Source organism: Scyliorhinus torazame, chromosome 10 (assembly GCF_047496885.1).
Source record: "Scyliorhinus torazame isolate Kashiwa2021f chromosome 10, sScyTor2.1, whole genome shotgun sequence".
NCBI classification, from domain to species: Eukaryota; Metazoa; Chordata; class Chondrichthyes; order Carcharhiniformes; family Scyliorhinidae; genus Scyliorhinus; species Scyliorhinus torazame.
The window spans coordinates 103,196,818-103,219,274 of record NC_092716.1 but is presented as its reverse complement, the minus strand read 5'-3'; the positions used below and the strand labels follow the sequence as shown (position 1 = coordinate 103,219,274).

General features: G+C 47.9%; 1 protein-coding gene across 2 annotated transcripts in view; it reads left to right on the top strand.

The window, feature by feature from the left end:
- The first annotated feature begins 252 nt into the window (after positions 1-252).
- The window catches only part of bbs2 (Bardet-Biedl syndrome 2), a 140,338-nt gene continuing 118,133 nt past the window's right edge, over positions 253-22,457 (top strand). The window contains exons 1-3 of one of the 2 annotated variants that reach the window (XM_072518533.1): positions 253-424; positions 1,563-1,688; positions 15,207-15,434. In XM_072518533.1, coding sequence (XP_072374634.1) covers positions 1,572-1,688; positions 15,207-15,434 — 345 coding nt within the window. In that variant the 5' untranslated portion in view covers positions 253-424; positions 1,563-1,571. The remainder of the gene's footprint in view (positions 425-1,562; positions 1,689-15,206; positions 15,435-22,457) is intronic. The other variant, XM_072518534.1, reaches the window with a different exon arrangement.

The window sequence follows — 22,457 nt, the reverse complement described above, 5'->3', positions numbered from 1 at the left end:
GAGGTGAATTAAAATCTGAGATTAAATGGGTCTTCATTGAGTGGAGGAATTAAGCGAGATGCAGCAAAAACGATAAGGCTTAGCCATGATCTGACTGAATGACAAAACAGGCGGGAGAGGTCGATCTTCCAGTCCTCTCTTTGCAGCATATTGTGGGCTTGTAAAACATGGCTAGTTGGTTTTGTGCTGAATGCAGATATTGCGGTAAATGATTACCTTTGCTTTTGAACCAGATGAAGGTGTCGCTGCACGTTTTGAGTCCGACTCCTGTCGCTCTGGGTAACGGGGATCAACCCCTCCCCCGGGGCCACTGATCGTGACCCTCTAACGTACGTCATTGGTTAGCAACAGACACGCCGCTCTAGAGAGCGAGAGACTGCAATCCAGGCGGAGGAGTGGGGCCGAGAGAGAGGACTCCAAGCCGGTGAGAGCGGGGCCGAGAGCGCGAGAAATCTAGGTGGGGGAGCGGGGCCGAGAGAGCGAGAAATACAGGTGGGGGAGCGGTGCCGAGAGAGAGAAATCCAGGGGGGCGGGTAGGGGACATGGGCCGAGAGAGAGAAATCTAGGCCGGGAAGAGCGGGGCAGAGAGAGAGAAATCCAGGCCGGCCGAGTAAAGGTAAAACAGGATGGCGTTGGGGTGGGTGTGTGGTGAGAAAGGTGGGTTTACTGACCAGTTGTTGACACTGCAGCTGCTCGTGTTCAGGGGTCACTCGAATTGCTGGAAATGGAGCGTCGCCCGGAGAGATCCCCTGCTGGGATAATGGACAGCGAGCCCCGCACGCACCCATCCACACACAGGACTATCTCAATGTCTACCAGAACTATTTGTTTTGACAGAATCCTTTCAGACTTGGATCACGTTCCTAAAATTGGGGATATCGCAATCATGCATATGTAGAAAAGTATTTAAGCTTGATGAACAGTGTCAAGAATCCCCAATTGTATTTGCATACATGGAAGTTGTGTTTCCCGGGGCAAACGATAGCAAAAGACCTGAACTTATAAAGCAACGGAAACCCCAATCGTCCCTGTGTTCACAATTCGACATCACTCAGCAAATGTTCATTTGTTACTTTAAAATATCTCTTCTGCTGTACTCTTAATTTCACGCATCACCTTAATCCATAATATTCTATACTCGTAGATATACTAATTCCTGTTGTATATCTTCAGCTTGTCTTTCTTTGCATTTAACCAGTGGTGATATGAACAGAAAATGTACTAAGGACTTCCTTTCATTGAGCCAGAGATAGTGGCCAAAATAGGAATAGAATTGCTGCCAAAGGTACAGGAAAAGAATTGCTGTTCAGCCATGACTGGATGTTGGATAAGCATTTTGACAACATGGGCTGTGGAGGGTTCAAGAGAATAATTCTACAATGAATGGACCTAGTTGTAAAGTCTGAGGTTCGTTTCTATATCCTGAGGCCCTTGACTTGTACTGTATATTTCTTATGCCGTTGGGTAATGATTTTGCTATTCTTTGGCAAAAATCCATCTATTTTTCCCTAGATACCTTTTGTTCGCGAATGTCGTTGCTTTATCTACTTTTGTATCTGCAGGTGGCAGCCATGCTTGTCCCAGTCTTCACCCTCAAGTTAAACCACAGAATTAACCCCCGAATGGTAACTGTGGGGAAATACGATGGCATACATCCCTGTTTAACTGCTGCTACCCAGGCTGGCAAGGTACTGCCATTCAAAGTATTTTCACGGAGAGGCTGTAATTAGCAGTCGGGCACTGAATCTGTAACAATCAACTGATTGATTTATGAGCCTTAACATCAAATTAAAACATATGGAGTTGTTCAATCAGTGAGGGTATTATTTGCAAATATGACAGCACATAACCTTGTTTAATCTGCTGCCCAGGTTGCCAATGTAATGCAACACTTCAAACTAACATCACTTTTGGAGGAATTGTAACTGTTAGTATGGGGCTATAACTTGATGCAAGCACTAAACGGGGCCTGTAAATCTAAGTCGGGGCACCAAATAGAGAACTGTAGCTCTCTGCAATGCCATAAAAAAGAGATGGATCTATTAACAACAATACCAACTTGCATTCATATATTTTTCAAAATCAAAAAAAATGTTCCAGACACATTGCAGAGGCATTAGAAAAATAATGTGAATGACAAGCCACAAAGGAGATATTGGGAGTGTAACCATTTGAAGAGCAAATTTGTAAGGAAGGTCTCAAGGGGAACCAGGGGTTGCAAGAAGTATTTACAGTGTGAGGCAGAGAGAGCTGAAGGCATAGTTGTTAGTTACAGAGGTTTTGGGGTGCAAAGGGAACAGAGCTGCAAAGGAGCCAGCGGCCAAGAAAGAGAGAGTTTGGGGAGTCAGTTATGGGGCGGATGGAAGTTGTAGAAATAGAGAGATGATGAGGCCATACAAAGATTTAAGCACAAACATTTTGAGACATTTGAAGACAAGTAGTCGGCAAATGGCCAGCAAGCAAAAGGGTGATCGTTAAGTGGAACATATTGTGGAATATAAGTTTATAGAGTGTGTAGGGTGATAGACTGGCCAATAGAGTAATAGAAAAGTCGGGTCTGCAGATGTCAAAAGCATGGATAAACCACCAAATGGGCTAAAGTAAGGACCAAAGTGGAGACAAAAGTAGGTTGTCTTTGTGATGGAGAGGATATTGAATTGGAACCTCAACTCCAGCATCTAAAATGAAGCTGATGTTGTAAACACAAAATCAGAAATGGTACAACAAAGAAGGAGGCCATTTGGCCTGTTGTGTTTGTGGTAGCTGTCTGCCAGATGCTGCTTCCACACTAGCTTGCCTTTCCCCCATAACCCTGCATTTTTTTTCTTTTTAGATAATTGTCCAGTTCTCTTATGAAAGCTTGTTTGAATTTACCTGCACCATACTCTCAGGCACTACATTTGAGATCCGAGCAACTCAGTGCGTAAAACATGTTTTATTCTCATGTACCCATAACCTTTTTTCCCAATCACTTTTAATTGTGCCCTTTGGTTCTCAATCCTTCTGCCTATGGGAACAGTATCTCCCTTTCTATTCTGTCCAGATCCCATGTGATTTTGAACATCTCTGACAAATCTCTTAATCTTCTCTCTCCTAGAAGAACCGCCACCGCTTCTCCTACCTGTCCACATAACTGAGATTTATCATCCCTGTAACCATTCTTATGAATCTTTACTGCACTCCTTGCTAATGCCTTCACTTCCTTTCACTCAGCCGGCGTTAGTAGCCCAAAAAAGGAGACAATGGCTATCTTGGAGAGAATTGCTGTTCTGTCATGACTAGATGTTGGATAAGCATTTTGACAACATGGGCTGTGGAGGGTTCAAGAGAACAGGAAATATTGTTGAGATATGCACGGAAACTGACCTCATGTCTGCGCATGGCATTTAAAAAAAAAAAAAAAAATTTAGAGTGCCCAATTCATTTTTCCAATTAAGGGGCAATTTAGCGAGACCAATCCACCTACCCTGCACATCTTTGGGTGGTGGGGGTGAAACCCACGCAAACATGGGGAGAATGTGCAAACTCCATAGTGACGCAGGGCCAGGATCGAACCTGGGACCACGGTGCTGTGAGGCAGCAGTGCTAACCACTGCGCCGCCGTGCTGCCCTCGTGCATGACATTTTCAAGTGGAAGCATGTAGATGAGGGTGAGACTCCGGAATTAATACTGCAAAACCTGGAAGAGAAATCATTGATAGAGTTACTCTGGCTGTGATCAGAAAGGTATGATTGTAATCACGCAGGGATAGTTCCACTGAGCTAGACAATGGAGAAGAAAGGCAAAGGAATAGAATGGTACGGTCAACTGAGTTAAAGGCTGCAGAGTCAAGGAAATCTAAATAACATGATCACAGTCGTAGAGAATGTAATTTGTGATGATTTTGGTGTGTTACCAGGGAAGGACACCTGATTAGAGACATTCAAATTGATTTGCAGGAAAGTTGGACCTGGATTTGGGAGGTGACAACACACTCAGGTACCTGATGAAAGGGAGATTAGAGATGTGACGGTACTAAGAAATATTTACAAGGTCATCTAGCACACTGATCAGGAGAGGAAGGTCAGCATTTTAGTTCCGAATCCATGGATTGGCCCCTCCTCAGAACCCGACAATTCCGGCCTCTTGACCATCCCTGATTTTAATCACTCCACCCTTTGGGGGCTGTGCCTTCAGTTGCCTCACTCCTAAGGTTCTGGAATTTACTCCCTATATCTCGGTGGGCTGAATGGCCTCCTTCTGCACTGTAAATTCTGTGACTCAATGATCGCTCCACCCCACTTGCCTCCTTTGAGATGCTCCTTAAAACCTACCCTTTTGACCAAGCTTTTGTCATTGGTCCTCGTATCTCATTATGTGGGTTGATATCATGTTTAGGTTTAAAATGCCTCTGTGAAGTGCCCTGCAGCATCTTATTATTTTAAAGGTGCTATAATATTATGTTAAAGGCTGTATAAGTTTAAGCTGTTTAGCAGGTCCTGGGAACAGTGGGTGACCTTGGGAGAAGCCATGCAGAGAAATCGGAGAAAAACTTAAATATGTAGATGAGAAAAAAAAAGAGGATGTCAGGATGGGATTCTGTTTGGTGAATTTGGGTGAAAGTGAGGCAGTTGAATGGATAGTCTCAATATTATTGTCAAGGAAACTTGTAAGAACTTCAGACCTATCTGAGGTGAGGATAGATGGGTGCAAAAAAAGGGTTTAGGAGACGGTTGTTAGGATTATCCTGGGCCTCCCCATTTGGAATGAGGTAAGCAGTGCAAATTTTGGTGTGATGGGGAGGCTTTAGTATCCCACCAAGTGTAGCCACTCAAGAACCAAGTTTCCATCAATTCCAAATGTCAACGCAATAATTCACAAGAAGGTTTGGATTCCAAGAGTATTTGTTCGCAAGTGAATAGAAATTTGGAGGGATTTGCAGAGACAGTCACTGATAGGATCCAAAGGAGTCAGTGGGCTAAAATAGAAATTAGTAGGGTTAATCCCTAGCGGGTGTGATGGGTGGGAGGTTGGTGACAGAGAAGGATGGGGTTGCTGCTCATAAAGAGGCAGAGGTTGATGGAATCCATTAGCAAAAGCCAAATGAGGCACACAGCATAGCCACGGACCCCATGGCAGATTCAAGTCTGTGAAGTTTGGAAGCTGGAGGAGTAGCTATGGGTGAAGTAGGGAATTTGTGAGGACAAAATTGTTCAAGAGGGTAGAAATGAAAGATGACAGGAAAGAACAGAAGATGGGCCAAGGAAAAGAAAAATAAGATAAAAGTGTATGCACAGCTCTCTTGCACATAACAGAAGCTAAGAAAGACGTACCTTGGCCATAAATAATATTTACTCTTAGGCCTGGTGCTTTGCATCAGCGAGAGCACTGAGTGAAAGGCTGGGACTATCAAAGAAAACGCTGAGTGAGAAACAGTAGCTATCCGGGGGGACACTGGGGTGAGGAGCAGTAACTATTGGGAAAGACACTGAATGAGGAAAACTGTCAGGGAGGATACTCAGTGCAGAGAGTTAACTATCAGGAAAGACACTGAATGAAGAGGGGGGTGGGGTTTACAAAAAGAAGAGCTGTTTCTGTCTGGAAGGGACTCGAGTCTCAGGACATTGGCTGGTGCAACATAACTACCAATGCAGCTTTTGAACCACTATCGGTTAAAAATCAGTCACTGTAATATGTGGATGTTAAAACCTGAAAGACTCGTTTTATTGCTGCTAAAACACAAACTTGTTTTATTTTCAACAACCTGGGCGTACTAGTCACAATTTAGTCAACAAATTAATTCAATAAAAAGCATAGGATTTAATTTTTTTATTTAAAAAATATATATATATTTTATTCTACATTTTCTCATTTTCCTTCAAACATTTACACTCCATCCACAAACAGTAAATGGTAACAAATACAAAATCAATCCCCTTAACAATACCAATGATCGCATCCTCCCACCACCACAAACAACGGCCCACCTGTCAATATATGCATCCAATAAACCAAACCCTCCCACGGTGGAAACAGAAAACAAAAGAGAAAAAGGAAAAGGAGTCCGGGACCGCCCATGGTCACCATTTACCTATAGAGACCACTCCCCCTTCCCCCTACACTCAATGCCATCCAGCCTCTGAAAGAGTACCGTGCATGATACCCAAGAGTTGTACACCCCCCCCCCCCAAAGTCTCCAGCTCCTCCCGTCCACTGCCTCTTGTAAAACTCCTCCTCCCAACCTCGGTTCCTTCCCCCCAACTTTCCACCCCGGCTAGACCACTCTGACCCTGTTCTGCCAGGCTCCGATGGCTGCAGCCCCTCCCCCACCTCACTCCCGTTCACTGGCCGGCTTAAACCGGCCAGTGTGGAGGCCCCCGCCTGGGTCCCTTTCCCCCTTGCCCGGCCCTAGGAAAGCCCAGAGATCCCCTTTTAGCATATCCACCTACACCCCAAAGAGCCCTCATTTCGAGTGAAAGCCCCATCCCTTCCCTTGTCCAAATATATACAACATTGGCTCCTTTAGCCCCTACACCCGCACGCAGTGAAACAAAAAAGAAGAAAATACAGTCATGAGGTTACATCGGCACATGGCCATTTCTCATTTTGTCAGTTCTGCCACAGTCCTTCTGCCTTCGCAAACTCCTCCGCTGCTTCCGCCGTTCCAAAATAAAAGTTCCTGAGCTTGTAAGTCACCCTCGGCTTGAAATCTTTGGATCCTCGCTGTCTTCAGGGGATGTCCCGGAGGACTGGAGAATAGCCAATGTTGTTCCTCTGTTTAAGAAGGGTGGCAGGGATAATCCCGGGAACTACAGGCCGGTGAGCCTTACTTCAGTGGTAGGGAAATTACTGGAGAGAATTCTTCGAGACAGGATCTACTCCCATTTGGAAGCAAATGGACGTATTAGTGAGAGGCAGCACGGTTTTGTGAAGGGGAGGTCGTGTCTCACTAACTTGATCGAGTTTTTCGAGGAGGTCACTAAGATGATTGATGCAGGTAGGGCAGTAGATGTTGTCTATATGGACTTCAGTAAGGCCTTTGACAAGGTCCCTCATGGTAGACTAGTACAAAAGGTGAAGTCACACGGGATCAGGGGTGAACTGGCAAGGTGGATACAGAACTGGCTAGGCCATAGAAGGCAGAGGGTAGCAATGGAGCGATGCTTTTCTAATTGGAGGGCTGTGACCAGTGGTGTTCCACAGGGATCAGTGCTGGGACCTTTGCTCTTTGTAGTATATATAAATGATTTGGAGGAAAATGTAACTGGTCTGATTAGTAAGTTTGCAGACGACACAAAGGTTGGTGGAATTGCGGATAGCGATGAGGACTGTCTGAGGATACAGCAGGATTTAGATTGTCTGGAGACTTGGGCGGAGAGATGGCAGATGGAGTTTAACCTGGACAAATGTGAGGTAATGCATTTTGGAAGGGCTAATGCAGGTAGGGAATATACAGTGAATGGTAGAACCCTCAAGAGTATTGAAAGTCAAAGAGATCTAGGAGTACAGGTCCACAGATCACTGAAAGGGGCTACACAGGTGGAGAAGGTAGTCAAGAAGGCATACGGCATGCTTGCCTTCATTGGCCGGGGCATTGAGTATAAGAATTGGCAAGTCATGTTGCAGCTGTATAGAACCTTAGTTAGGCCACACTTGGAGTATAGTGTTCAATTCTGGTCGCCACACTACCAGAAGGATGTGGAGGCTTTAGAGAGGGTGCAGAAGAGATTTACCAGAATGTTGCCTGGTATGGAGGGCATAAGCTATGAGGAGCGATTGAATAAACTCGGTTTGTTCTCACTGGAACGAAGGAGGTTGAGGGGCGACCTGATAGAGGTATACAAAATTATGAGGGGCATAGACAGAGTGGATAGTCAGAGGCTTTTCCCCAGGGTAGAGGGGTCAATTACTAGGGGGCATAGGTTTAAGGTGAGAGGGGCAAAGTTTAGAGTAGATGTACGAGGCAAGTTTTTTACGCAGAGGGTAGTGGGTGCCTGGAACTCACTACCGGAGGAGGTAGTGGAGGCAGGGACGATAGGGACATTTAAGGAGCATCTTGACAAATATATGAATAGGATGGGAATAGAAGGATACGGACCCAGGAAGTGTAGAAGATTGTAGTTTAGTCGGGCAGTATGGTCGGCACGGGCTTGGAGGGCCGAAGGGCCTGTTCCTGTGCTGTACATTTCTTTGTTCTTTGTTTGTTCTTTGGCTTCGCTGGATATACAATGCCACACCGCACCTTGCTAATGTACAGTGCCCTCTTCACCCGGTTGAAGGCAGCCCGCCTCCTTGCCAGCTCCACCGTAAAGTCCTGGTATACACGTATACCAGCTCCAGCCCACTGCACCACCCGCTTCTGCTTGGCCCAGCTCAGGACCTTCTCCTTCATACTGTACCTACGGAAGCACAGAGTCACTGCCCTTGGCGACTCACTCGCCTTTGGTACAGGCCTCCACGACCGGTGAGCCCGATCGAGTTCATATCGGGAGGGATCCTCCCCCTCCCCCAATAGTTTTGCCAGCATCGCGGCAAACTACTCAGTCGGCTTCGGTCCTTCAACTCCTTCGGGCAGCCCCACAATCCTCAAATTCTGTCGCCTAGATCTGTTTTCCAGGTCTTCCATTTTTCCTCGCAGATCCTTGTTAATGTCCATCACCTTCCGCATCTCCTTCCCCATCGAGGCAAGTTGATCACCGTGCTGCAATAACGTCTCCTCCACTTCCTTCAGCGCCTCCGCTTGCTTTCGCACCTCCGCCACTGCGCTCGCCACCGCCGTCATCACCAGGGAAACTGCCTCCTCCACCAGCACACTCAAAACCTCCCTCATCTCCTTCCTCACCGTCTCCATGCATTTCGCAAACTGTTTTTCAAATTCCGCAGCCATCACCTTAGTTATTCCTTCAGCCGTAAGCACTGCGGCCTCCCCTGGTGCTCCAGCCTCCATTTTCTTTACTTAATTGCGGTGACCTTTCCCCTCCCCGACGGACTTTCAGCCGCTTTTTCACGGCCGTTTTTTTGCTGGTCTTCGATATTCTTCTCCTCTGTGCTGTCTCCCGACTTTTAGTGCCTTCGCTGGCCCTAGGACCGGGTGTTAACCCCCGACAATGCCGTTCCTGAACGGGAGCCCTACAACGCGCGGCTGCCTCCCGCCTGCTGTCACCGGAAGTCCCCCATAGGATTTTATAATCATTCTTTTTTTTTTTAATAAATGTTTTATGAAAGTTTTTCCAAAGAGCGTTACTCCAGGCTGAGGAACCCGCCTTATCGCTAACCCAGGTCTCCACACCCGGGGGCTTTGAGTCATTCGCGTAGAGGGAGAAATGAAATGAAAAATGAAATGAAAATCGCTTATTGTCGGCTTCAAATGAAGTTACTGTGAAAAGCCCCTAGTCGCCACATTCCGGCGCCTGTTTGGGGAGGCTGTTACGGGAATTGAACCGTGCTGCTGTCCTGCCTTGTCTGCTTTCAAAGCCAGCGATTTAGCCCTGTGGACCCGGTGCTCCTCCCCTCCGCGCACCAGTCCCCTCCAATCCCCCGAAGTCCTGAGCGCAATGGCCAATGGCTCGATTGCCAGGGCAAACAGCAACGGGGACAGGGGACACCCCTGTCCCGTCCCCCGATGCAGCCTGAAATATTCCGACCGTAGCCGGTTTGTGGACACACTCGCTACAGATGCCTGATACAGCAGCTTGACCCACCCTATAAATCCCTCCCCAAATCCAAACCTGCCTAGCGCCTCCCACAGATACTCCCACTCCACCCTGTCAACGGCCTTCTCCGCGTCCATTGTAGCCACCACCTCCACCTCCCCCGCCCCCCCTCTGAGGGCATCATAATATTCAGGAGCCTCCTCACATTCGCGTTCAGCTGCCTGCCCTTAACAAAACCCGTCTGGTCCTCCCCAATCACTCCCGGGACACAGTCCTCTATTCTGGTGGCCAGAATCTTTACCAACAGCTTGGCATCCACGTTCAGGAGCGATATCGGCCTGTAGAACCCACACTGAAGCGGATCCTTCTCCTTCTTCAGGATAAGCGAGATCAATGCCTGCGACATTGTCGGAGGGAGGATCCCTTTCTCCTTTGCCTCACTGAAGGTTCTCATCAGGAGCGGGCTCAATAGCTCCGAGAACTTCTTATAAAATTCTACGGGGAAGCCGTCCGGGCCCAGGGCCTTGCCCATCTGCATGCCTGCCAGCCCCCTGACTACCTCCTCCAACCCAATCGGGGCCCCCAGTCCCTGCACCCGCTCTGCCTCCACCCTTGGGAACCTCAACCGGTCCACGAACTGCCTCATCCCTTCCCCCTCCCAGGGGGTTCCGACTTGTATAACCTTCCGTAGAACTCCCTGAAGACTTCATTGACCCTCTCTGGGCTCAGCACCATGTTGCCTTCCCTATCCCGCACTCCCCCAATCTCTCTGGCCGCCTCCCTCCTGCGCAGCTGGTGCGCCAGCATCCTACTCGCCCTCTCCCCACACTCATAAACTGCCCTCTTCGCTTTCCTCAGCTGCGCCTCCGCCTTCCCTGTGGACAGCAAGTCAAACTCCACCTGTAATTTCCGGCGCTCGTTCAACAGCCCCCTCTCTGGGGCCGCCGCGTACCTCCTATCTACCCTGAGTATCTCTCCCACCAGTCTCTCCCTCTCCGCCCTCTCCTTCTTTCTATGGGACCTAATGGAGATTAACTCTCCCCTAATGACCGCCTTCAGAGCCTCCCAAACCAATGCCACTGTCACCTCTCCTGTGTCATTCGCTCCCACATAATTCTCAATACTCCTCCTTATCCGCCCGCACACCTCTGTCCGCCAGCAGCCCCACATCCAGTCGCCAGAGAGGGCGCTGACCCCGTTCCGCCCCCAGTTGCAGGTCCACCCAGTGCGCGGCATAGTCCGAGACCACAATGGCCGAGTATTCTACCCCTTCCACCCTCTGGATTAACGCCCTACTCAACACAAAAAAGTCCATTTGCGAATAGACTCTATGGACATGGGAGAAAAAGGAAAACTCCTTCATCCTTGGCCGCGTAAACCTCCAGGGGTCCACTCCCCCCATCTGGCCCATGAACTCCCACAAGGCCCTGGCCGCCGCTGGCCTCTTTCCCGTTCTGGACTTGGAACGATCCAAGCTCGGATCCAAGACCGTATTAAAGTCCCCTCCCATAATCAGGTGACTTATCTCCAAGTCTGGGATCCTATCCAATACGCGCCTCATAAAGTCCGCATCAACCCAGTTCGGGGCATATACATTCACTAACACCACCTGGGCCCCCTGCAGCTTGCCACTCACCATTATATACCTGTCCCCCCCCCCGTATCCGCCTCGATGCTCCCTGCCTCAAATGCCACTCGTTTACTGACCAAAATAGCTACTCCTCTGATCTTTGAGTCTAACCCCGAGTGAAACACCTGTCCCACCCATCCTTTCCTTCGCCTCGTCTGGTCTGCGAGCTTTAAGTGCGTCTCTTGCAACATGGCGCGTCCGCCTTCAACCCCTTTAAATGCGAGAACACATGGGACTGCTTGACCAGTCCATTCAGGCCCCTCACGTTCCATGTGATCAGCCTGGTCGGGGGGGGGGGGGGGGGGCCCATCCCGCCGACTAGCCACCTCCCTTTTTCGGCCAACTGCGTGCCCCTGCCTCCCTCCTCCAGCTTTACCCCCGGCGGCCCCCTCGCCCGACTCTCCATCCATACCCCTCACCTGGTTCCCCTTCAGTCAGCAAAGCTTGGCTCTGGTTTCCCCCCATTGTGCTTCCGTGAGTCAGCTTACCCATGCTGACCCCGGCCGCTCCCACCTCTATATACCAACCCTTAACTTGTTGCCTCCTTCGTGCCGCCCTACCCCCCCTCCCCCGCAGGGTAGAGGAGCAAGCGCCATCTGGGACCTGCCCGTGCACCGGACAGCCCGTCCCGGGTGTTTCCCACTCCCTAGTACCGCACACCTGGAAAACAAAACACCTGGAGAACAAGCAAAACAAACAACAGAACGCCCAACCAAACTAGGGCAGACATGCCCATAAACTTATGCTTTACCCGCCGTCCTCCCCTCGATCCCTCCCCACCCGCACATTTCCCCCCCCATACAGCAGTCCCTTAGTTCAGGTCCAGCTCCTGCCTGATGAACGACCACGCCTCGTCTGGGGTATCAAAATAGTGGTGCCTGTCCTGGTATGTTACCCACAGTCTCGCCGGGTGCAGGAGCCCAAACTTCACCCCTTTACCGTGGAGGATCGCCTTCGCCCAGTTAAAACCTGCACGCCTCTTCACCAGCTCAGCTCCCAGGTCTTGGTAAATTTGGATCTCGCCATTCTCCCACTTACTGCTCAACTCTTTCTTCGCACACCGCAGGCCTCGCTCCCGGTCTGCCAATCACTGAAACCGTATCACCATCGCCCTCGGTGGCTCATTTACCCTTGGCTTTCTGGCGAGAACCCTGTGCGCACCATCCAGCTCCAAGGGCCACCCATCAGCGTCCCCAACATTGTGGCCACGTACGTGCTCGCGTCCGCCACCTCCGCTCCTTCAGGAAGGCCCAGGATCCGCAGGTTGTGGCTCCGAGACCTGCACTCAAGGTCATCCAGCCTCTCTTGCCATCTCTTATGGAACGCCTCATGCGCCTCCACTTTCACCGCCAGGCCCAGGACCTCGTCCTCGTTCTCCGCCACCTTCCTCCTCGCCTCCTTGATCTCCTTCTCCTGCACCTTCTGGGTCACCACAATTCTCTCCATGGAGGCCAGCATCTCCGTTTTCAGCTCCATGAAGCAGTTTTTCAGGAGCTCTTGCTGTTCTCTGGCCCACAGGGCCCACACCTCCCGATCCTCTCCGGCTGCCATTTTGTCCTCCCGGACCTTCTCGACCTTCTTCCCCGGGGCCGCGCGTCTGCCGGCTCCGCTCCTGCTCCTCTCCATCCACCAGCTCCCCCACGTCTGTTCCCACGCCAGTCCCTCCTGTTAACTGCCGCCGCTCCTTTTAGCGGCCCGAAACACCGATCCCGGCGGGAGCTGCCGTTCGCATGACCTAGCAGGTCATGGCCGCTACCGGAAGTTTTATAATCATTCTTATTGTTGGCTGCCATTATGAATGTTATACTGAAATGCTGCAATATGGGTGTGACGTATGTGTGTGAAGGGAAAGTGGGTGAGTGAATGAAGAAATAAGGAGTTAAGTAATGAAAAGCAAAGTACCCACTGTAACCTTAAGATGCTTCCAAATTAGTAACTGTCTAAAAGCTGCTGGCACAATAATTCCTCCATTCCCACCATGTGTATTTCCAGCACATCGAGCATCAAGGGTTGGGAATGCCATCAGACTATTTTAACAAGTTGAGATCATGTATTAGGCAAGAGCATCCTCTTGTTCCTCATTTTTAAAATTTCAATCACAGGATGTTGGTGTCGTTAGCTGGGCCACCACTTATTTCCCATCCCTAGTTGCCCGTGAGAAGGTGTTGGTGAACCGCCTCCTGAACTGCTGAAGTCCATGTGATGTCGGTACACCCACAGTGCTGTTAGGAATGAAATTTCAGGATTTGATCCAGTGGATGGTGTGTGGTTTGGAGAGGATCTTCCAGGAACAGCTTCCCATTCAATGGACTATGTTACTGAATACTCAGTATATGGGCTTAGCTGTGAAAAATGACTAGTTATGCCCATTAGGCAATAGTTGCTCTTATCTAGGCTTGAGGTATTTGGCAGATGTCCATGTATTGAAAAAAGAACAGGTAGGATGACGACATAAAACTGGGGCTAAATTTTTACTTTTCAGTGTCTCTTTAAGGCATTTCATAGGACTGCACCTAGCATGCATCTAAGCTGAGGCTTTTATTCGGAGTGTGGCTTAACTATAGGCAGCACCTTTCACTAAATTAGTCACAAGTGATTGAATAAATCAAAGTAGCAACACAGGCCAGGCGTGATCTCAATGAATGGGGTGGGACAGGATCAAGGAGCTAAATCCCAAGACAGTTTATTCTATATATCTGCCGTTGCCACATATTCCTTAATCCATAGAATCCCTACAATGGAGAAGGAGGTCATTCGGCCCATCAAGTCTCACCTACCCTCCGAAGGAGCACCCTAGCTAGGCCTCAACCTCCACTCTATTCCTGTAACCCCACCAAATCATTTGGACACTAAGGCAATTTGCACGGCCAGTCCACCTAACCTGCACATCTCTGGACTGTGGGAGGAAACTGGAGCACCCAGAGGAAACCCACGCAGACAGGGGGAGAACATGCAAGCACCACACAGACCACGGTCGGAATTGAAATCGGGTGCCTGTGCTGTGAGGCATCGATGCTAACCACTGCAAATGGCTAATCAAAATCTCAATTTAAAATTAACACGTGCACATAACAGAAGCTTCGACTCGGCATGAATTGCTCTTGACGGAATAGAATATGTTAAATTGGATGACTTTGGAACAAAGATATTAGATGGCCATGGACCGAGTTGGTGAGTTTTCATAGTGTCAGACCCATAACAAAGCCTTTTCACTTTTGCAGCCTACTGTAATATGTTTTATTTTCCTTATCACACTTATGGTGGATTAATGGCTGTTCCTTGTTCCTCCCTTGTCCCCAATCCAGAATGTTTTTATATAGCAATTCACTACTTGCGAAGGAAAAAAGTATTTTCTCTCTTTATTTTAAATGAAGGGTGCAGAGGTTTCATGTGTAATGTTATTTCCTATAACAGACAGAAGGTCCTGTAAATCTAATTTCCCCTCTTTAGGTATGAAGCCACTGCTTCAATATTTGAAGTCCTGGACAAAGCTGCCCTTGTTGTTGGCCATGACATTTTATCCAAACGCTTTGTATCAGCTTTTAATTGGAAATATTTCAAACAAACAGAGCATAATTGAATTATGATTTTGATCCTAATAGTAACTATCCTCGTTATCTATGAGATATGTTAGTGATGTAGAGCATCTAGTTAGTTGTGGAGTGGACTCCAAGAATAAACGTGAATGATATTTCATACATGTTTCTTATTTCTGTTATGTTGTAGAAATCCTGACAAATGGATTATTGATTCAGGAAATGGGCATTAATTTTATTCTAATTTTTTTTACCATTAAAATGGTTCAGCTGCATTCTTCTGCCATGACATTGAAAAAAATCTTAGAGACATCTTATATTTAATCAGAAATGTAATTTCTTGTGCTTTAAGCAGCACAGTATCCATTGTTCACTGTGAATAGTAACCATTGATATGTTTGATTTAGGTTTTTATCCATAACCCCCATACCCGCAGCCAGCGCTTTACTTCCAACCAATTATTGCAAGGTGGCCTGGATTCTGATACCTCCCTCTTGAATATAAACCAAAGTGTCAGCTGTATAACTGCAGGAATACTAAACCCCAGCGATGGCCATGACATGTTGCTTGTAGGCACTCAGACTAACCTGCTGGCCTATGATGTACATAACAACTCCGATGTCTTCTACAAAGAGGTACAGTTTTAATTAATCACATTGTCACAGGAAGTGTATTTAACAAGCTTTAGGAAAAGCCCTATTTAAAGTTCGAGCATTAGGTATGGTTTGATTATGTTGAACTCATTTTTGCCACTGGATGGTGCTGTAACATTGTGTTCCAAATACAATCTTTGCACTGTCATATTGCCTAATCCAGCCACTGTTCCTGATAACTTGAAAAACTGATTGAAATGCTGTCATCGAAAGTGTAAGTAACCATTACTTTTGAACTCATCAATTTCTCGATGCCATATTTTTTGCCATATTTGTTTTTTTCTTGGATTCCTTTAGAGTAACTGAGCGGCCAATAAGAATGCTACCATGTTCTGTGGTGGATGCTAGATTCATTGTAATTTAAGATACCTTCTTCCTTGGCCCTCAACCTAGTGACCGCTTTTTACTGCTTTCTTAAATTTAACTTTTTCTCGTTCTCTATTCCTTTGATTACTTAGTTACTCATCAGGTTTCTTCCTAAGTTCTTTATCTGCCTCTGTTTCATCACTGCTAGAGAGGTATGAAGAGGGAAACGTGGTCAAATGCAACTCCCAAGGCATGACCACAGAGGTCTGAACTCACTTTGATGTTTTAGTAAGATGCCCAATTGTAGATTAAGATTCCAGCATGAATATACTGTTAAATGACTGAATGGTTGGTTTCAATATGCTGTGCTGAACAAAGCTTACAACCAAGGTGACTATTTGCTAAGTTATAGACGTTTCTCCATTACCATCATGAAAAATATGCAGGTACACCTGAAGATTCAGAATTTATTATACCCCGAGACCTAAAACAGGAGCCATTGCCTTCTTATGTCTCCTCACTTCAGCCTGCGTATCTGCAAGAATTGCCGCAAGCCCTCAAATCCTAATTTTGACCATTTTCATCACTCCGTCGTTGTTCAATTCTGTCTGCCCAGTTGTCAATTAAAAATACATGTTTTTTGGATCCTCCATCTCTAGACTCCAATAAGATGATTATCTTTCCCCCTGCAACCTTAAGTTATATGCCTCCACATATCACACTGACCCTATCATAGAACATAGAACATAGAAAAATACAGCACAGAACAGGTCCTTTGGCCCACGATGTTGTGCCGAACGTTTGTCCTAGATTAAGAACAAATTAATCTACACCCCATCATTCTACCGTAATCCATGTACCTATCCAATAGCCGCTTGAAGATCCCTAATGTTTCCGACTCAACTACTTTCCCAGGCAGTGCATTCCATGCCCCACTACTCTCAGGGTAAGAACCTACCTCTGACAACCCCCCTATATCTTCCACCGTTCACCTTAAATCTATGTCCCCTTGTAATGGTTTGTTCCACCCGGGGAAAAAGTCTCTGACTGTCTACTCCATTTATTCCCCTGATCATCTTGTAAACCTCTATCAAGTCGCCCCTCATCCGTCTCCGTTCTAATGAGAAAAGGCCTAGCACCCTCGATCTTTCCTCGTAAGACCTACTCTCCATTCCAGGCAACATCTGGTAAATCTCCTTTGCATCTTTTCCAAAGCTTCCACATCCTTCCTAAAACAAGGCGACCAGAACTGCACACAGTCCTCCAAATGTGGCCTTACCAAGGTTTTGTACAGCTGCATCATCACCTCACGGCTCTTAAATTCAATCCCTCTGCTAATGAACGCTAGCACACCAGAGACCTTCTTCACAGCTCTATCCACTTGAGTGGCAACTTTCAAAGATGTATGAACATAGACCCCAAGATCTCTGCTCCTCCACATTGCCAAGAACCCTACCGTTAACCCTGTATTCCGCATTCATATTTGTCCTTCCAAAATGGACAACCTCACACTTTTCAGGGTTAAACTCCATCTGCCACTTAGCCCAGCTCTGCATCCTATCTATGTCTCTTTGCAGCCAACAACAGCCCTCCTCACTATCCACAACACCACCAATCTTTGTATCGTCTGCAAATGTACTGACCCACCCTTCAACTCCCTCATTCAAGTCATTAATGAAATTCACAAACAGCAGAGGACCCAGAACTGATCCCTGCGGTACGCCACTGGTAACTGGGCTCCAGGCTGAATATTTGCCATGCACCACCACTCTCTGACTTCTATCGGTTAGCCAGTTCGTTATTCAACTGGCCAAATTTCCCACTATCCCATGCCTCCTTACTTTGTGCAGAAGCCTACCATGGGGAACTTTATCAAATGCCTTACTAAAATCCATGTACACTACATCCACTGCTTTACCTTCATCCACGTGCTTGGTCACCTCCTCAAAGAATTCAATAAGATTTGTAAGGCAAGACCTACCCCTCACAAATCCGTGCTGACTATCCCTAATCAAGCAGTGTCTTTCCAGATGCTCAGAAATCCTATCCCTCAGTACCCTTTCCATTACTTTGCCTACCACCGAAGTAAGACTAACTGGCCTGTAATTCCCAGGGTTATCCCTATTCCCTTTTTTGAACAGGGGCACAACATTCGCCACTCTCCAATCCCCCGGTACCACCCCTGTTGACAGTGAGGACGAAAAGATCATTGCCAGCGGCTCTGCAATTTCATCTCTTGCTTCCCATAGAATCCTTGGATATATCCCGTCAGGCCCGGGGGACTTGTCTATCCTCAAGTTTTTCAAAATGCCCAACACATCTTCCTTCCTAACAAGTATCTCCTCGTGCTTACCAGTCTGTTTCACACTGTCCTCTCCAACAATATGGCCCCTCTCATTCGTAAATACAAATCACACCTGGGGCTGGTTTAGCACACTGGGCTAAATAACTGGCTTTTAAAGCAGACCAAGGCAGGCCAGCAGCATGGTTCAATTCCTGTACCAGTCTCCCCGAACAGGCGCCGGAATGTGGCGACTAGGAGCTTTTCACAGTAACTTCATTTGAAGTCTACTTGTGACGATAAGCGATTTTCATTTTCATTTTTCATTTCATCCCTGAAAACTTTCCTTTTGCTCATTTACTACTGCTTCAGATTGGAAATTTAAGAAAATGATAGCACCCCGCCCCACTAATTTCAAAGTAATATTAGTTGTAACTCAACTATCAGTGATCTTGGAAGTTCTGACATAAACTACGATAATCAGTATGATTTTTACCAGTATGATTATTTCACATGTAATCTTGTGGGCTGTGTTGTTTAGCTCTGCAATTCTGCTCCTGAATAAGCTTTTCTTCTAATGTTGCCATATGTCATCTTTAAAGAACTTGGCAAAATCTGGCACCATGCATTTCAAAATGAATTATTGTTATATGGCCTACTGGCAATTTATTTTCATAGCTGTTTAATTTCCTCTGAAGATATTTCATTTTTGATTCAGTTGGTAGCACTCTCAACCCTGAATCAGAAGGTTGTGGGTTCAAGTCCCACTCTGGAAATTTGAGCACACAATTTTGAGGGAGTATTACAATCCCCTGGGCAGGTACGTGCTCAATTCCAGCCCCACTGGTCCTGGAGTCACAAACAAGTGAATTAACCAATAATTCTTTTTTTTTTATAAGTATATTTTATTAAAGTTTTTCGATCAAACAAAAATTTCCCATTTTACAACTTTGTAATAATATATACATTGATCGTTTTTAAAAATAAATAATATGCTAACGGCAACTGCCAACAACAAAATAAAAAACAACAGAAATAGTAACTAAAATAGTAACTTCGTAACATCTAATATAAATAACTAATATATAAACACACACATAAAACCCCTGAGGACCCAAATGAGCCCCCCTCCCCCCTGGGTTGCTGCTGCTACCTTTCCTATTTTCCCTTATCGCTCTGCGAGATAGTCGAGGAACGGTTGCCACCGCCTGGTGAACCCTTGAGCCGAACCTCTTAGTGCGTACTTTATCCGCTCCAATTTTATGAACCCTGCCATGTCATTGATCCAGGCCTCCACACCCGGGGGCTTAGCTTCTTTCCACATAAGTAGAATCCTTTGCCGGGCTACTAGGGACGCAAAGGCCAAAACATCGGCGCCTCTCGCCTCCTGCACTCCCGGCTCATCTGCAACCCCAAATATAGCCAGCCCCCAGCCTGGTTCGACCCGGACCCCCACCACCTTCGAAATCACTTTTGCCACACCCACCCAGAACCCATGCAATATCGGACATGACCAAAACATGTGGGTGTGGTTCGCCGGGCTTCCCGCGCATCTCCCGCACCTATCCTCCACTCCAAAAAATCTACTCAGCCTTGCTCCAGTCATATGCGCCCTGTGTAGAACCTTGAATTGTATCAGGCTGAGCCTGGCACACGAGGACGAAGAGTTTACCCTACTTAGGGCATCTGCCCACAGCCCCTTCTCAATCTCTTCCCCCAACTCCTCCTCCCATTTTCCCTTCAGCTCCTCTACCATCGTCTCCCCCTCGTCTCTCATTTCCCTATATATATCTGACACCCTACCATCACCCACCCATGCCCCCAAAATCACTCTGTCCTGGATCTCTTGCGCCGGGAGCTGTGGAAATTCCCTCACCTGTTGCCTCACAAATGCCCTCACTTGCATATAGCGAAATGCATTCCCAGGTGGCAACCCATATTTTTCTGTCAGTGCTCCCAGACTCGCGAACGTCCCGTCTAAGAACAAGTCCTTCAATTTCGCAATTCCTGCTCGCTGCCAAGATTTAAATCCCCCATCTATCCTTCCCGGGACGAACCTATGGTTGTTCCTTATCGGGGACCACACTGAGGCACCCGTCACTCCCTTATGTCGTCTCCACTGCCCCCAAATTTTCAGAGTTGCCACCACCACTGGGTTTGTGGTGTATTTTTTCGGGGAGAACGGTAATGGCGCCGTCGCCAGTGCTTTTAGACTAGTTCCCCTACAGGACGCCATCTCCAGTCTTTTCCACGCCGCTCCTTCCCCTTCCCTCATCCACTTACATATCATTGACAAGTTGGCGGCCCAATAATAATCACTTAGACTCGGCAGTGCCAGTCCCCCTCTGTCCCTACTGCGCTGCAGGAACCCCCTCTTTACTCTTGGGGTCTTTCCAGCCCACACAAAGCTCATAATACTCTTGTCCACCTTCTTAAAAAAGGCCTTTGTAATCAGTACAGGGAGGCACTGGAACACAAAAAGAAACCTCGGAAGGACCACCATTTTAACCGCCTGCACCCTGCCCGCCAATGACAGGGGCGCCATGTCCCACCTCCTAAAGTCCTCTTCCATCTGCTCTACCAGTCGTGCCAAGTTAAGCTTATGCAAGGTTCCCCAGTTCCTGGCCACCTGGATCCCTAAATACCGGAAATCCCTTGTTACCCTCCTCAACGGTAAATCGTCTATTCCCCTGCCCTGTTCCCCGGGGTGCATCACAAACAGTTCACTCTTTCCCCCATATTAGATTTATATCCTGAAAATTCTCCAAACTCCCTGAGTGTCTGCATTATCTCAGGCATCCCCTCCACTGGGTCCGCGACATACAACAACAAATCATCCGCGTATAATGACACCCGATGCTCTTCTCCTCCTCTAAGTACCCCCCTCCACTTCCTAGAGCCCCTCAGCGCTGTGGCCAGTGGCTCAATTGCCAATGCAAACAGTAACGGGGACAGGGGACTTCCTGTCTTGTACCCCTATATAGTCGGAAGTGGTCAGACCGTTGCCTATTTGTAATCACACTTGCCACCGGGGCCCTGTACAGGAGCTGAACCCATCTAATGAACCCCTCTCCAAATCCAAATCTCCTCAGTACTTCCCACAGGTAGTCCCACTCCACTCTATCAAATGCTTTCTCTGCATCCATCGCCACCACTATCTCTGCCTCCCCCTCCGGTGGGGGCATCATCATCACCCCCAGCAGCCTCCGTATATTAGCATTCAATTGCCTCCCTTTAACAAACCCCGTTTGATCATCATGCACCACCCCAGGGGACCCACAGTCCTCTATCCTCGTCGCCATCACCTTGGCCGAAAGCTTGGCATCTACGTTCAAGAGGGAAATAGGCCTGTATGACCCGCACTGCAGCGGGTCTTTGTCTCTTTTCAGGATCAGCGATATCGTCGCCTCCGACATCGTCGGGGGTAGTGTCCCCCTTTCCCTAGCCTCATTAAAGGTTCTCGTCAGAAGTGGGGTCAGCAGGTCCACGTATTTCCTATAGAACTCCACCGGGAACCCATCCGGTCCCGGTGCCTTCCCTGCCTGCATGTTCCCAATTCCTTTTACCACCTCCTCCACCTCAATCTGCGCTCCCAGTCTTGTCATCTCCTGTTCCTCAACCTTCGGGAACTCCAGCTGGTCTAGGAAACGCATCATTCCCTCTTTCCCTTCCGGGGGTTGAGCCTTATATAGCCTCTCGTAAAATACCTTAAACACCCCGTTCACCCTCTCCGCTCCCCGTTCCATCTTTCCCTCCTCGTCTCTAACCCCTCCGATCTCTCTCGCCGCCCCCCTCTTCCTAAGTTATTGGGCCAGCAGCCGGCTCGCCTTCTCTCCATATTCATACTGCACTCGCTGTGCTTTCCTCCATTGTGCCGTGGTCAACAAGTCAAAGTCCATGTGCAATCTCCGTCTTTCCCTGTATAGCCCTTCGTCTGGAGCCTCCGCATATTGCCTATCCACCCTCAAAATCTCCCTCAACAATCTCTCCCTTTCTTTACCCTCTTGTTTCCCCTTATGGGCCCTTATGGAGATCGGCTCCCCTCTAACCACCGCCTTCAGCGCCTCCCAGACCACTCCCACCTGGACCTCTCCGTCATCATTAATCTCTAGGTACCTTTCAATACATCCCCTCACCCTTACACATACCCCCTCGTCCGCCAACAGTCCCATATCTAATCTCCAGAGTGGGCGCTGTTCCTTTTCCTCTCCTACTTCCAGATCTACCCAATGTGGGGCATGATCTGAAATGGCTATAGCCGAATACTCCGTTCCTGCCACCTTCGGGATCAGCGCCCTTCCCAGGACAAAGAAGTCTATCCGGGAGTACACTTTGTGGACATGGGAGAAGAAGGAAAACTCTTTACTCCTTGGCCTAGTAAATCTCCAGGGATCCACTCCTCCCATCTGCTCCATAAA